Consider the following 17,265-nt stretch of genomic DNA (forward strand, 5'->3'; position numbering starts at 1 on the left):
TTATAGGATGGCATACATTGTAATTAACGAAAGACGATGAGGGTATTTTTGTCAATTCGCCTCCATTTCCGCATCCTGATAAGCTAATCCGGACCCTGATGGGCGGCTCCCGTACTCCGTGTGTAAACCGGATATGGCTCCCGACTCGGAATAGCCAATCCGCAATCCGTTGAACCAAACGCCCGAAATTATATTCCATACGGATTAGTTAATCCGTGCCCGACCTAATCCGGTGAACCAAACATGCCCTAAGAGTAGCTCTAATGGGTGAAAATATGATCTCATTTCATGCCACGTCAATGAAATGTGACTGCCCCTGGTTGGAGCTTCTAAATTGCTAAAGCAAGAACTTTATGTAAGAGTTTAAGTCCGAAGGGAGAATTGAAAATTTTTAATTGGAGATCAGAGCAATTTTCCTTGGAGGTAGAAAATTCGCTAGGGAGCTGGAGTAGGTAAAATCGTACTTCTTGTGGAATTGATCAACAACATTGCTAAAGCTCATGGGGGTGTATCCGTATTTGGCGGAGTATGTGAACGTACTTGTGAAGGAAATTATCATTACATGGAAATGAATGATCTGGAGCAAGGTTATCGGAATCGCGATTCCACCTAGAATCGATCGAGGATCGTAGAATCGTGAATCGTAAAATCGCGAACCGTAAAATCAAATAGTGAATTGTAAAATTCTACCTGTAATTAAAAAAAACAACACATATGAATTGTGGATTACAAAATTCTCCTTTTCCATTCTATAAAATAAAGCAGTCTTCATAAATCGCTCGAACATAAAGGACAACAAGTCACGGGCGAACAGTGGGAATCAGACAACACCTCCCGACCATCCGCCACGGTCGGCACATCCAATATTATTGTAATCATAACAATCAACATGTATCTGTTAAGTAATCCTCTTTCCCCCAAATGATAGCCATAATATAATAAATCATAATCCATTATTTTCGTTAGTTAATTAATTAATTAACTCCCATCAAAAGAATAATTAAATTAATATTTTAATTTATGTTGTTGCATTGCCATTTCAAAAAACTTCTTCTTTCAAGCCGAAGGTTTGGTGGGATTTGTAAGCAAAATCAAGAAATCGAAGCTGAAGAATCCCAGTGGACTGTTCCTCATCCTCCTCCTCCTCCTCCTCCCACTCGACAGGTCTTCCACTTCCCACTTCACCTCAAATCCACCCGATAATGCATCCGAAGAAGGATATCAATAGCTCATTTTGACATTTCTAGGGCTCTTTCTGCTCAGGGTACCCTTTTCTATGAAGGGGGAGGGGGAGGAGAAGAAGAAGGTGAGAAGGGACCCCCTCGAAGAGTGAATGAAGGAGTTGATAGGGGGCCCGGGACCGTGAGCAGGCTGCTGCTGAGGATAGGGCAATCTGCCTTTGTTGTTGCTTTTATCGGCGTCATGGTTGCCGCGATAGGGTTCTCTGGAAGAAATGGGAAAGGCTGACAGCCGACTAGAAGAAAGAAGAACCAAGAAAAGTCAACTAGAAGAAAGAAGAAAGGGGATGAGGGAAAAAAAAACGTCCGGCTCAGGAATGGGTCGGGCTTCGGTCCAACTGGGCTGGCCTTGGCTCGACAGTGGGCTGAACCCGAAATTGAAGAATTGGCCTGATTCGCGACCGATTCTACCTTTCCAATTCTTCCTGTAGAATCAGAATCGGTGCCCCCCATTCAAATCGTGATTCTGACAACCATGATCTAGAGTAATTAATAAACAAAATATTGCATAATCAAAAGTGGCTCTAGTCTACAGTCAAACGATGAACCTTTCGGAGCTTGTATGTGAGTTGGTTTGACTGCCCCATTCATTTTGAACGACAAAGGGCAATTAATCAAGTCCAATGACGGATTTTCGAACAAGCCTTACCAAAAAATAAGAGGGGGCTAGTCCCATTTTAGTAGGTGCAGCCTAATTGTTCAAGCGCCCAGCCAAGCACTGCCAGTTGGCTGAGGCTCGCAACGCTTGGTGCCCACGGTGCACTCAACTTTTATTTTTTTTAAGAAGTAACCATTGGCGGCATTAACAGCTATTTTTTTTTATAAGTCTAATTTTGTTTTATTTATTGTAAGGGGCCACAAATGGGACCTAAAAGTGGGACCAAGCATTAGAGTGGGGAGTCCCATTTTTTGGAGTGTTCCATTCCGGTGATGTGTGGCGCACGCGTAGCACGTTGTGGATCCCCAAAAACGGGAAATGGGACTCCTGGAGTTGCTCTAAGAATGACTTCAATTTATGTATTTCAATTATGTTATTCAAAATAAAAAAAAATTTTAATTCGTTTAATTTGAAAAAATGGATTACCTTCGAAGAAACATATCTTGTATATTTTTGTCGGGAAAACCAATTGCAGAGCCACTACGATTTTGGAGAAATAAATTGGAACTAGGAAGATTGCCCGCTGCGGATCGAAAAAGATCATTTAGGCAATATAAAAGGATGATAACTTTGATTCATAACTTTTCCGTTCCAAAACACACGTAGGTTGATGGAACCTATGCAATTCTTTTAATAATAAATGTTGATTAAAAGCATGGTCCATAGTAATACGAATCTCATACATATGATTACTATCGTGTAAGGAATTTATGTTCAAAATTCTGGTGTTGAACTTTTGACATAGAATTGGAGACATCAACTAATTAAAAACAAAATAGATGTCAAATTAGAAAACTATTTTTTTTTGCATTCAATCCATTCCCTTTACTTCTCAGCTCAATTCAGTCACTTTCCTTTTCCCATCATAAACAAAGTCTTTTATTACGTAAAATCCTAATCTGTCTCTTAAAAATATTCCACTTGAATAAGATTCTTCAATTTAAAATCATGATATTTTGTTTGAGATTTACGTCATGTTAGGTATATTATATTTCATTTGACATACATGTCTAACTTATATTTGATTTGAAGTGAAAAAAAAACACTATCTCTGTTCCTTCAATACCAGAGGCGGAGCCATAGTACCCCAATTGTTTGCCCATAAATTACATTTTTTTTAAATTTTGTCTCATAAATTATAATCTTTTTAGGATTCTCTTCCCCAACTCCATGGAAAAACATATATGGATTATAGATGTCTTTTATCCCGCTGAAAGAAAATCCTGACTTCGCCTACTGATTGCATCAGACTTTCTCAAAAGGGATGTATGCAGAGAAAATGGACTGAGATCCTCTGTTACTGGAACCAAAGAGGTCATGTTTAGGGTTCACAACCGAGATTCAAGATACCGACGAGGTCATGCCGCAGCATTTTTGGTTTTGGTTGTCATTGAGAGGAACTGTGTCACTGTCAATATAGAACTGCGGCCATTCTTTCATGCATTATGTGCCAACATAAGATTATCCACGCCAATACAGTTTATTCTACCTTTTTACTCGCTTATATTCATGTTCATATGAATTTGTTATAGATTGAAATAAAATAAAATACTTCTATTTTATTAAGGGATAATTGCGCCATATAGCCTAACGTTTAAATGAATTCTTAGTTCTAGTCCAAACTTTATTTTTTACCTGAGATATCCCAACGTTGACGTGTTGATTTCACATCTATCACGACGCTAATTTCCCGTCCAAAATTGACGGAATTACACATGTGACGCATTAATTTTGTAACAAGTGTCGGGATAAATGTGAAATTAACGTGCCACGTGTACAATTCCGTCAATTTTGAAAGGAAAATTAACGTCGGGATAGATGTGAAACCAACACGTCAACGTTGTGATATTTCAGGTAAAAAATCAAGTTTAGTCTAAAACTAAGAATTCTTTCAAACGATAAGATATATAGCGCAATTAACCATTTTATTAATTGATTAGTCCGAAACAAATAAGGGTGTGTTTGGTTTTTAAAAAATGTTCAACTTTATTAAACTCAACTTCACTTATTTTCAATTTAACAATACAATCATTACTTTTTATATTTTTTAAAAAAAATTTAACCATTCAATTCAATTTTTAATATTAAATTCTCTCAACTATTCGTTACTTTTTTCACAATTCAACAACACAATCATTGCTTAATCATTACTTTCTCTTAACTATTCATTATTTTTTCACACTTTTTCTCATAATTCAACAATATAATCATTACAAACCAATTAAAACTAAAACTCAACTCAACTCAACTCCAAAACTAAACACATTCTAAGCCAGCCAGTAACATGATTTTCTCGAAAGAATGAGTGCGTATACTTATGAGGCTCAATGAGCTCAAAAGTGCTTTAAGCTAATATTTTGGATCGACGGCACGTAATGCTGCAAAATCAAAATTAAAATATACATTAGAAATGGCATTCAATGTGGTTTTCATCAATTGTGTCCCGATCAAATTAATGGTTAGCAATTCTTTGGAAAATGATTATTTAACAAAATCAAACTCAGACCTAATTATTGGCATATTCTTTCAAGTCTTGATCAACTTATCAAACACTAGGGGAATCTTGCCCTGCCTGAACTCGAAAGTGCATCTTCTAAGGAACGTCCCTTTTGTTTTGGTGTAAGAGGATTTGACTGACAAATATCACAAGTAATAATCAATGTGGATTGTTTCAAACTATTCGGGATTTATTTATTTTAAATAAGATATCAGTTTCGAGTCCTATAAATAAATAAAAAATATCATGTTGAAAGAATTTAACCTCCTAATGGGTCGATTCACCTCAAATTGAATTATTCGTGACCTATTGAGATTCCAGATACCGAATTATAAAAATAAAAATAAAAAAGTAACGCCAATAAAACCAATTTTATTAATCTGCTGAATTGATTTCCCACAAATATATATGATGGATAATGAGTCATTTTACGTTTCATTACATAAAATCCTAATGAAGTTTCGTATTGAAAAAAAATAAGAAGTAGCTTTCTATAAACATGAATTGGGCTCGCTGGTAGGTTAAAAAAAAAAAAAGAATACGTGGATACTGTATCAACATAAAATGCACAAGGATTTTGAACTGAAAAAACTCAAGATTCTAACATTGAAGTATCCATCTATCTATCTATCTATCTTCTATAAAAAGTTAAAACACCTAAAACTGTTGCCCATCCCACATGTAAAGGAGAGCATGACACCTGCCCCATCTTCCTTTTTTCATTTTTTCCCTTCTGTTTCCAAACTTTTCATCATTTTCCACAAAACTATGATTTTTTTTTTGCTCTTCTTTTTTAACAAAGAAAGCTCATGATATTAATTAATACATAAAACAAAAAGTTAAATGAAGAGATATCGAAAGTCTCACTAGCGATAATCGAACCCTTAACGTCTTTGTTATAAACGAGAATGGCACTATGCCTTCCTTTTCTTGCGCGTCTCTTCTTATGTTTTTTCTTATATCCTTTAAAAACTACAAGAAAATTCCAATTTTTCAATGGCAAAAACTGTCATAAAACTTCTAAAAATATAAAGGTTATTTTATTTTTTTGTCCATCTTTCACTCTTTTAGTTTACAAGGTTCCCTTGATTTTTATTGCAATCTTAATATAACTATATGATATACTAAAAGTACACTCATACTATGATGAAATAATTTCATAAAAAGAAGATACATTACAAATTATATGTAAATAAATGAAATAAAAATCTCATAATTGAAATAGTAGTTATACTATTCTTAAATATAATTAAATAAGAAATGTAAATTTTTTGAACTTACAAAAACTAAAATCTTTCTAAGATCTATATGAAGAAATTTTAAAAAAAGTTTGAGTGAAAATATAAACTAACAATGGTACAATTGAGTGACTGAGGCTGATATAATATTATAAATAACTTTTTATAATATTTATAATTGAAAACTAAAACAATATAATAAGATAGAATGTGAGTTTTTACTTTTTGTAATTAAGTTATTATACTTATAATAGTAAAATCATGCATATATTTTTCCTAGATAAAATATCATGTGAAATAATAGTTCAACTTAGAATATTATCAATATTGAACAGGGGTGAAATCAGGATTTTCTTTCGGCGAGGGCAAAAGACATCTATAATGCATATATGTTTTTTCAGGGGGGCAAAATCCTAAAAATCATATAATTTATGGGGCAAAACTTTTAAAAATGTAATTTATGGGCAAACAATTGAGGGGGCCACGATTTTCAAGGGGAGCAATTGCCTGCGTGAAGACACTCCGCCCTGATCAGTAGTATAGGGCAATCAACTTTTTAAACCTCCAGTTTTCAATAATTTATTTATTTATTTATTAATAATTACAATACAACGATTCAAAAGTTAATTACATAGAAATGATTCTTTCACTGTAAAATTTCCCATTTTTTCCTGTTAGTTCCAATTATCAATTAAACCCTAATTATACTACCTCCTTTTTTTCCGAGGTCCCATGGCATGACCCAACAACCATGCAATCGATCAATTGTTATCTGCAGGAATTTAATAGCTCAATTCAAAGAAAATTTTATTCCTGTTTTATAATAAATAAAAATAAAAAATTGGGGCAGGTGTCAGTTTTTTTTTTTTTGCCGAATCAAAAAGTCCAAGATCAGAAAAGAGAAGACCACACACAGAGCACAGTATATTATGAAGAAGGTACGGTACCGCTGCTGAGATGAGGTGAGCTGCGGTTGCTTGTGAGGGCGGAGGATCGAGTCGTCGACTCGACTGAAGACAGACACACTCTCTCACACTGCTGCTGCACTGCAGAAAAAAAAGGGGTTTATGACGAAAAAAAAAAAAATAAATAAATATATATATATATATATATATATATATATATACGCCGTTTGGATTCAGAGTTAAAGGGCTTGTTTGGTTTATGGATGAAATTTTAGAATCACAATTCTAACTTAAATCTACCCATAACAAAACAAAATAACTCATACAAATTCAAAGAGTGGGCCCCATTTATACAACTTTTTTCCACAATAAAACAAAATAATTCATACAAAATCAAAGGGTGGGTCCCATTTATAGAACTCTTTTTCAAAATCAAAATTTGATTTTAAAATCATATTATGAAACCAAACGCAACAAAAGTTACTTTGATTTTGATTTTGATTTTGATTTTGATTGTGGAAAATGACAAATGAGATGTGATTATAAATTTAACTTGAGAAACGTGTGTTTTTGTTGTGTAGTGTGTTGAGTTAAAGTTAAAGTTAAAATTTTTGAATTGGGAAATGTGTATTTTTGTTGTGTAGTGTGTTGAATTAAAGTTAAAGTTAAAGTTAAAATCAATGCACTGTGAATCCAAACGTGACCATAAACTTTGATCATTTTTTAATTTTAGTACGTACTTTATTTTTGACAAAAAAATACGAACTTTGATTTTATCATCAAATTAGATATCTATGTCATTTTCCATCAATTTTGGTGACGTTGCGGAAAATAGTAACTACGTAGCAAATCGTGTCACACTAAGTTGGCAAAAATAATAATAATAATAATAATAATAATAAAAGAAATGCTTTGATCAGATAAAGGGTGAGGATCCCGACTAGCTACCGTAACCCTGATTGAGTTTGTCGGTGACTTCGGAGGGCGTCAACTACCCTAATAAGAGATAGTAACCGGAATCGAAGCTCTACCCGCCGAAATTAAAAGAATCTCTAAAGGTGATGGTCGGGATCGAAGCCTCACGCGCCGAAATAGAGAGAACTCCTAATTTGAGAATACTCCTAATTCTACCGTCCACCACTCCCCTAATTAGGTTTATCGATGCCATCTAGGGTCAACGGCCACTCTAATTGGGTGGCGGTGGCCCACTTTTCTCCGATCAATGTCTACCTCACTTTTTTCCTTTAATTTTTTTAAAGTTTTTGTCGAAATGTGATGACATCATTTGCCGCATAGACACCGTTTTCGGCTAAGTCAGCAAAATTGATTAAAAATGACACAAATGTCTAATGTGATAAGAAAATCAAAGTTGGTATATTTTTTTTTCCCAAAAATAAAGTTAGCTGTAGATTATAATTCTTAAAATGGTCATTCGTTATGAAGGGTTCTCTCAAATATAACTAAGTGTGTTTGTTTTTTAAAAAATTTTCAACTCCACTTAACTCCACTTATTTTCAATTCAATAACACAATCATTGCTTATTTTTATCTTTAAATTTATTTTAATCATTCAATTCAATTTTTAATATTAAATTTTTTCAACTATTCATTATTTTTTCATAATTCAACAACATAATCATTACTTAATGATTACTTTCTCTCAACTATTCATTACTTTTTCACATTTTTTCTCATAATTCAACAATATAATATTTACAAACCAATTAAAATCAAAATTCAATTTAATATGCCACAGTCAGAGTAGCCAATTAAATACCCATAAACTTGCTATATTTACACAATATGCCATTGTGTCTATTCGCAGTTTGCTTTCGGAGGATTTTGTCGGAGGAATTAGCAATGCACAAAAGGAAATTGTGTGCTTCGTATTTAACAGGTAGGGACGAAAAAAAAAAGGTGTAGCTAGTCGACTGTAGACATTCAGTGCCATACAATGAATGCTCATTTTTTTTTATTAGTTCTTTATTAAAAAATTGATAATTGCCTATACCAGTACATAACAATAACAAAATTAAAATGATAAATTATATTGGTGGTCCAAAAAGTTTTAATAATGTATCAGATTAGTTCAAAAAGTTTTTTTTGCTACTTGATGGTACAAAATGTTTCAAAATTGTAACATGATAATACAAATCGTCATCTCGCCATTGACGCCGTCAAGCCGTCGCTGATGGTGCAAAATCGATTTTTGTGGGACGTTACATGATGATACAAAATATTTTAAAGTTGTAATTTAATAGTACAAAATATTTTTCGTAAGTTACATGATGGTATAAAATTTACAGTCTTGTCAGCGTCGGCTTGACGGCGTCAATGGCGAAGTGACGGTTTGTACTATCATGTTACAACTTTGAACATTTTATACCATCAAGTAGCAAAAAAAACTTTTTGAACCAACCTGATACATTATTAAAACTTTTGAACCGCCTATGTAATTAATCTAAATTAAAATGCAGGTGGGTTCGACTTCGATATCTATTTTTTTTTCATAAATATGAAAAGACATGTCAATTTTGTTTGGATTTCTGAAGTCTAACAATAATGAAACTAAATTATCCAAAAATAAATAAATAAACAAGTGAAGGTTCAATTCGAAGCTTCAATTCAATTGTCCAAGTAATGAGTGAATTTCTCCTTCTCCTTCTTCTTGTTTTTTTTTTTGCTTGAACCATCTTATTTAGAAGCTCAATAGATCATATCTGAGTCGCACTCATTATACAACAATCTTATTCCCGTTTTGAATTTTTTCTATTCAAGAGACTTGAACTAGAAAATAATTTTCTCATGGGGAAGAGGCAGGTAATCACTTAAATCAAGCCCCATTAGTTTTCTTTTTTTTTCCCTAAATTTGATAAATGTATTTTCGTAATATTTATTATTTCTTAATGTTATTTTTAGTAATTTTCTTTTTCTAAAAAAATAGAGTGATTTTTGGGTTGTGGGGGGCAATAAAGGAGCGGTTGAGAGGGTGGGGGGGGGGGGGGGGGGGGGGGGGGGGGAGCCAAAGCTATATAATACCGAGTCAAAATCAGAATCAGAATTCAGAAATAAAAATAAAAACTTTGGGGGGGTGGGTCGGGTCTGCAGGGAAGATCAGCGCCCCGAGAGGCAAACCCAGCTCGGGACTGTCCCCTGCGGCTCAGACATCACGCCATCGTACTCTCCCACGTGGGGACTCTGCACCCACCCTCCGGGACCCACTCCCCCCTTCCCACCAAAAAACAGCTCCCCCCACTGTCCGCCCGACACGTCACCCTTGCAAGAAACCTGTTCCAATCAGATGATTCTTAAAAGACTGTGCTCCTCTGCCCTGTTCTGCTCTCTCTATTTTCTTTCTTTTGCATGTTCTTTTTCTTTTTTTTTTCTTGTCGTGTAATGACAGCTCCCGCAACCCGACGAATCTGAAAAGAAAAAAATAAATTGAATTAAATGATTAAATAAAAAATTTAACTTTTAAGAAAAGGGGGGAGGAAAAAGGAGAAGTCAGGCGCTGCGCCCCTGGGCAGCGCCGTACATGTGGTGGTAGGGCTGACGTCACGGTGGGGGTTGTAGCCAATGTAGCCCCATTTATTTAGCCTATATTCAGCTCTCCGCCTGCCACACGTCTTATCAGGCGGCGGCTCCCCTCCCTCCCCACCCCTCAACCTTCAGGTAGCCCCCACCCTCCCAACTCTTACTCTCCCTTGTCCACGTATCATTATCCATAATAATTCACTTCTCTAATTTATCACATTTTATATTCATAATCATTAAAAAAAAACAGAAAAACAAATTTATCCAATTTTAATTTTATGAAACTTTTTTTTTCTACATCCGTTATCTTTGATTAATTTTCTATTTTAATCATTGTAGACATCCTATTTTGGCTCGAGAGCATCCGCGCAAAGAACGTATCATGATGAGAGCTCGAGACTGAAAATCCGATGCGGCCACAAAAAGGAAGGGCAAAATGGTCATTTCGATCGTTTATTGAGGAAGTTATTTATGACGGTTGCTCGATGCGTTCAATGCTTTTGAACTCGAGGCATTTCTTTTAATTGATTCTAATCTCGATTTTCAAAAAAAAAAAAGAAGAAGCTCTACGGGATGTTTTCGGCCTTATGTGCGTTAATTTTGATTTTCAAAATTCGGAACAATACTTTGAACAAAAAAATAATTTTTTGAATGATGTTGATCATCGTAATTTTTTTTAATACAATAGTGGTCTCGAAATATTTTTCAAATATTCAATCATTAAAGTAAGAATTTCTGAAATAATCGAGAAATTACGATCGATGCGTTTTGAGGGCCCGATATCGATTTTTGTCGAGAGTCGACCTCTCTTTATGCACATTGAATTCTTCATGGAGCGGATTATTTTTGGAATTTTTCGATTTTGAAATTCCGTTTGAAAACTCTTGAACGAATGCCGGGAAATTAAATTTTACGTGAAAGACACCTGTACGAATAAATGAAATTAAAAAATTACAATAAAATAAAAAATGTAGGTGGTAGGGGTGTCAACCCTAAATGGCCAACTTAGGCGACGCCCAATGCACCTTTGTCTCTCTCCCTTCTCCTTCTTCTTTCCTCTTCTTTCTTTCCCCTCTCCTGCAGCTCTCCCTCTATTACGCCTACTAGGGGTGTGCACAGATACCGGGTATACCCGGAATCGGTCGGGACCTACTCGTCAGAGTAGGATCCGGGTAACTCGTATTAAAAATAGGGTAGGGTTTGGGTATCAAAATAAGAAATCGGTAAAATTCGGTTTCGGTTCTGGTTCCAACCTACAAGGTATCCAGAACCGGAACCGGTATCCGGAATCGGATGATAATTACTAAAAAAAAAAAGGAAAGGTAAAGTTAGTCTGTATGTATTACAGAGTCTGGACTCGAGAAGATTGAGGACAGGACACAAGACAGGAAGAAAGAGCGAAGAGGAACCCTAAATCGCAAATCGTCGTTAATTGTTATGCTCTCTTTTTTCTGTTTAAGATCTTGTCTTCTCGAGCCAATTATGCTTTCCTTATGAGAGTGGCACTTTTATTACATGTGAACAGCTTTGCAAACTGTGAACTCCGCTCCATGGTCATCGTCAATAAAAGGTAAGCCCATCAATTCTTGTATATTTATGTCGTTGTTGGCTGTTTGGAACTAGAGAATTGTTTTCCTTGTTTTCCATTTTCCTATTATTGAAAAATGAAGAAACACGGGGAAAGACCTCCCATTGCATTTCGGGAGGGTGCTGGATTGAAATGTAATAATATTGTTATAGTTCATGGACCGTATTAGTCCATGATGGACGTATTGTAAGGAAATATTACATTTTATTGTGTAAGATCGTATTATAGATATTTAGTTTTGTGAATGGATTAATGAGACATTATTTTTTATTGTTGTGGATTAATCTAAATCTATGCCGATATTATATTTACCGTGATTATTGATTATGGATAGGATATTTTCGGTTTTATTTAGCGAGGCAAAAAAAATTACAGGTTCCAACAGGGTACCCGGAACCTGTAGTATAATACAGGTTCCGGATAGGTTCCGGTTTCATGATTCAACAGGGTAGGGTGTGGTTCCAAAATCTTGGAACCGGTCCCTTATAGGGTAGGGTCCGAGTATCATGAAAAAGACAGGGTACCCGGAACCGATCATCCCTAGCGCCTACCAAAACTTCCGGCTGCCCCTCCATCATCCTTCCTCTATCTTCTGCATCTCCATCACATCTCCATCCTCTTATCCTCTGTATCCCCCATACCCCGCCTACCCTGCCGATCATCTTCCTCACGCCTCCCTTCACCATCACCAACCTCTTCTTCTCCTTTGCTGCTTTTTCTTCATCAACTCTCTCTCTCTATCTCTCTCGGTCAAGAGCAGTGGTAGCAAACAGCTCTACCATTATGCTCATCCCCTGCAAAATCCTTTTTTCACGCCAGCCATCCAATCTTTCTTTGCCTTCCTTTTTCTTCTCCTTCTATCCTCTTCGGCTTTCTCTCTCGGTCACTCTATCTCTCTGGATAGAGGATCATTCGCTGCTTCTTCCTTCCTCCATAGCCACCACCTCCCTCAATTTTTTTTTCCTCTCATTCCATCTCCATCACTCTCCTCCCCTTTTCATTCTCATCGTGACCATCACCAACACCATCCCTAACTCCCTCTTCTCCTCTGTCATCACCGTCACCTTCACCATCACCTTCCATCCTTCCTCCTCACCACACACACATACACCAACTCCATCACCTCTCGGTCTCTCTCATCTCACAACCATCCACACCTTCTCTCCTTTCTTTGTTCCTTCCTGATCGCCACCAACACCATCTTCATCCTCCGACCATCACCTCAACCTCCTGCCATTCCTTTTCCTCTTCTTCTCTGCTTTCTTTAAAATTAAGAAAAATTGAACCAAAAAGTTAGGATAAGAAAATAATTTATATGATTGAGGATCAAAGTTTAAATCTCCTCTAATAAAAAAGTTAATAAAAGGACGAAAATAGAAAATAAATTATAGGTATTGGATGAAAAAAAGGAAAAGGATTAAAATAAAAAAAATTGAAAGAATAGAATTTAAACGGTACACAATTGAAAAAAATGATTAAAATAGAAAAAATATCCGTACTTCAAGGGCCAAATGCGTAATTTTCCCATAAAAATAATACATAGAATAGAGCCATTGAATATTCAACTTTTAATGAAGATGTGATCAACTAAACGCACAATAGTGTATTGATGCAACACATTTATGGACTTATCTCTTTCCACATTTAAGTAGGATACATGAATAGCTCCAATAACGTATAAAAGCAAGGTTTAGATGAAAAGCATGTCCAATAAGGATTCCCGATCCTATTTTGGGTGGGTCCCACTGAATTGGGACGATACTAGCTCCCCCACCCCCACCCCCCAAAACCCAATCCAACAATTCTTTTGGAGAGCAAGTTAAAAATGGGATTGGTCTCGGTAAGCTGGGACTGGCCCCATTTTGCCCCTAATGAAGGAGGAGCTACCATATAGCGAAGGTGGGTTCATTGGCAGTGTTGCAAATTGTTCTTTATGTATTTTGTTTTAAAAATAAGCCATTGTCCCACATGAAAATAATGTAAGACCAAAAATAAGACTTAAGTTGATCCCATTCATTGGAGTGGGAAGTCCCAATTTTTCTGGGTCCTGATTTTGTGACATGGCGTCCACACGACACTACGTAGGACTCGAAATTAAGATTTGGGACTCCTCCATTGGATATTTTCTAAGGGAGACACATGGAAAGCTCCCTTTAATGACAAAAGCAAGATTTAGATTAAGGGGAGTGGGGTCCAGTTTTCAAATTTATGAGGATGAATAGATATTCTTATAAAATAGAATGAGAGAGAATATATGCAATTCCATCAAAAATAAAAAATTAATATGTAAATTATCATTTAACATCAAGATTTTAAGGGAACAACTGCCCCTCAACCTTAGGTCAATCTTTAGCTCCAATATTTTTAATTAGGATATAGCGCATGGTTTTTATCTAATTAATGTTCTTTCAACAAATCGACTTCCATAAAATTCTATTAGTCTTCTAATTTCCATAAAATTCTATAAGCTCTTTAGATGTTGAGAATTATTATCCCACATAAAATGAAGAAGAAAGTCATAGATTTATATGTGACTTGGTAACAACAACTGCCAACTTAAGTTTTTGGATTAGAGATTGAATTAATCGCTTATAGATCCAATGGACATTTTAGATGGTATTAGGGCGGGTTACGCTTTCGTGCGCTTGTATAGGCTTACACCCTGTCAGGCCCAAAATTTGAGAGCAGCTAAAAAGTGCGTATCGTGTCAGTCCCCCCTCGCCCTAGCACGAAAATGGAGCCCGACTCATGGTTAGTTGTCGAGGGTGGGATTTTAAGGGCATGGGACACGTGATGGCGAGTGAGAAAAGACCACACTTCACGTGAAGACTGGTATTAAGAGTTTATATCTCACATGGAAAAACTAAGTAGACTCCAATGGGTCTATAAGAAATTGGGTATCAAAACCTGCTGGCTCAAGCATTTGGATAAGAGATGGGGTCCAATCACTTATAGGCTTAATGTGAATTTATATTAGGGATATAAGTTATATTTCCCTTTTCATATGTAATGATATGCACTGTCAAAGTGTTCTAAACCTTAAGCAACTATCAAAGCAAGCCGGATTATGCCATCCACGTACCCAAAGAAATTATATAAAAACTTTGTTCCACGATCTCCAGTCATTTCCAATTTAATCTATATTTTCATTTTTATAAGCATGTTGTTATATTTTTAAGTATGATTTGTGGTGAGAAAGTCGTAATATCAATTCCAAGTGAAGTGCTACATAATTAAACACCAAATTCTATTGTCATCATTTTAAAATTATATATGTAATAGATTTCTTTTCTTATTTATTTTTCGGTCATAAAGGCCCTTCTCTTTCTTATTTATATATTATTATTCTAGTGTTTTGGTTTTGAAGTGAGACCCATATTAGAGAATAAAGGAAGCAAAAAAATAAAAAAAAAGAGATAGGAAATTTTATTTCTTAGTGGGAGGATTCATTTCGAATATGGATTCGTCTTGAATTATTAAATTTTCAGATATCAAATAGTATATATTGAAAAAAAATACAAGAAATTTCCATACATATAAGATTAATAACTTCATTTCTTAAATTGCATTCTTTTTCTTGTAGTACAAGATCCATGGCTTAATAGATTTCTTTTTTTGGGTTAAATGGTAACATCTTATTGAAAGTACCATAATTTACATTGGGATATTGATTTGGCCACCGGCCAATACAACCTCTATACTGCCGCCTACGGGGCCAGCCAAGAGACTATCGGCTAAGGACTTAGCCCCACGACTGCCAGCTAAAGAGTCAGGCACATATGCATGGATGATTGAGTAATCATTCGTCATTAAACAAACCCACAAAAGCAAATCACACAGTAAAATGTAAACAGATTACAACCAATGGATTCCAAGTAGCTTTGACCCGACTCAGCAAAAGACATGACTAACCGAGCACGAATTAACCAGACCAAGCACACCTCAAGATGGGCACCAAAATGTATCGAGAATCAGACATCTGATTAGCACGGGACTACGTCAGAGCAACCAAGTTTTTTATTCTTAAATGCCTGGGTAGGGGGTGGAGGTGACCACAAGAGATGCCAGGATGAATGAATCGCGATCATGACTAAGTGGTGAGCCATGGGCTTGATTCGTATCGAGGCTTATCATTGGGGAGATTCGAGGACAAACAAAAGGGGCGAAGAGTCTTGTGAATATAGAAAATTTATGATGAGAAAGTTTTATCTTCTAATAAATCGAGTCGATTTAAATGGGATTAATCGGGATCTCTTGAATTTCTAAATATCGCGTTACACTTGGTGAGAGAAAAAAAGGGCAGTATTGCTTAGCGTTATCATTATTATAGCTTTTTTTTTATTATTAATTTATTATAGCTTGTTTCAATTATTAAAAAATAGATAAATAAAATAGATGTTGGCGCGCACACACGAGAGATGGTGTGCCGTCTAGCCGACGATTACGGTGACTGAAGAAGTGGGTCCCTCCCCTTCTTTTATACTCGCCTTCTTCCCCTTCCCCTTCCCTTTCCACTTCAGACAGACCCCTCAACTCTCTCTCACTAGAAATCCTCTCTCCCTCTCTCTACTTGCCATGACGTCTCCCCGCGAAGGCCACTACCGGGGAGTGAGGAAGCGGCCGTGGGGGCGCTACGCCGCCGAGATCCGCGACCCCTGGAAGAAGACCCGCGTCTGGCTCGGCACATTCGACACCCCGGAGGAGGCCGCCCTCGCCTACGATGGCGCCGCGCGCTCCCTCCGCGGCGCCAAGGCCAAGACCAACTTCCCCCCTCCTGCTCCGCCGGCCCCCAGCCTCTCCCTCGACCTCAACCTCCCCTCCTCTGCCCACCTCCCCCTAGACCATCATCTCCACCAACACCATCACCACCACCACCACCGCCTCTTCCTCACCGACTTCCTCCACACCGGCGTGCTTAAGGAGATCGGCGGCGGCGGCGTCAGCAGCCCCCGGGAGTGCTCCATCCTGTGCGATCGTACGGCACCCGCCGTCGTCGGCCCCTCCCATGAAGGCCCCGGCCAAACGGCGGCGTTGCTGGGTCTGGTGGGTCGCGGCCTGCCCATCGACCTCAACGAGCCGCCGCCTCTGTGGCTTTGAGAGACCATTCGGAGGTCACTTCTCTCGATCTGCCGGCGGAAGTACTCAAAATAATTGATAGGATCGGATCATTTTTTTTTCTTTTTTCCCGAAATATTTCCTTCCTCTTGTGATGAGAGTGGAGTTAGAGAGAGAAGAAAGATGGAGGATGTGATTGATTAGAAGTGAGAGAGAGAGAGGGAGAGTGGGACCCACTGATGTAAATATTAATTTTTAAGGATGGTTTTTCGTTCTCGTCTCCTAGCTTCTGCTCCTTTGATTCCAACAAACAATTCCGGCGAACGCAAACTCTTTCGCGATTAGTTTCAGCCAGTAAGTTGAAATATTTCGCCATTGTACCAAAAAATTGTTATTATTAGCTCTCAGACAGTAGGTTAGAAGTATCTCATAATTGTACCAAAAAATTTACTGTTATTAACTCTGAGTCACACTTACATGATATGTTGAAAATATCCCGTGATTGTACCCAAAAAATTTGCTGTTATTAGCTCTTAGTCACGCATGACCGCAG

At 36.8% G+C, this 17,265-nt stretch overlaps 1 protein-coding gene across 1 annotated transcript; it reads left to right on the top strand.

Moving 5' to 3' along the window:
* The first annotated feature begins 16,154 nt into the window (after nucleotides 1-16,154).
* On the top strand, nucleotides 16,155-16,997 carry LOC116202632 (ethylene-responsive transcription factor 12). Its single transcript, XM_031534228.1, has one exon. It carries the CDS (start codon nucleotides 16,233-16,235, stop codon nucleotides 16,752-16,754), a length of 522 nt encoding a protein of 173 aa, XP_031390088.1. The 5' UTR covers nucleotides 16,155-16,232; the 3' UTR covers nucleotides 16,755-16,997.
* The last annotated feature ends 268 nt before the right edge of the window (nucleotides 16,998-17,265 follow it).

The sequence above is a fragment of the Punica granatum genome, chromosome 4, assembly GCF_007655135.1.
Source record: "Punica granatum isolate Tunisia-2019 chromosome 4, ASM765513v2, whole genome shotgun sequence".
NCBI lineage: Eukaryota > Viridiplantae > Streptophyta > Magnoliopsida > Myrtales > Lythraceae > Punica > Punica granatum.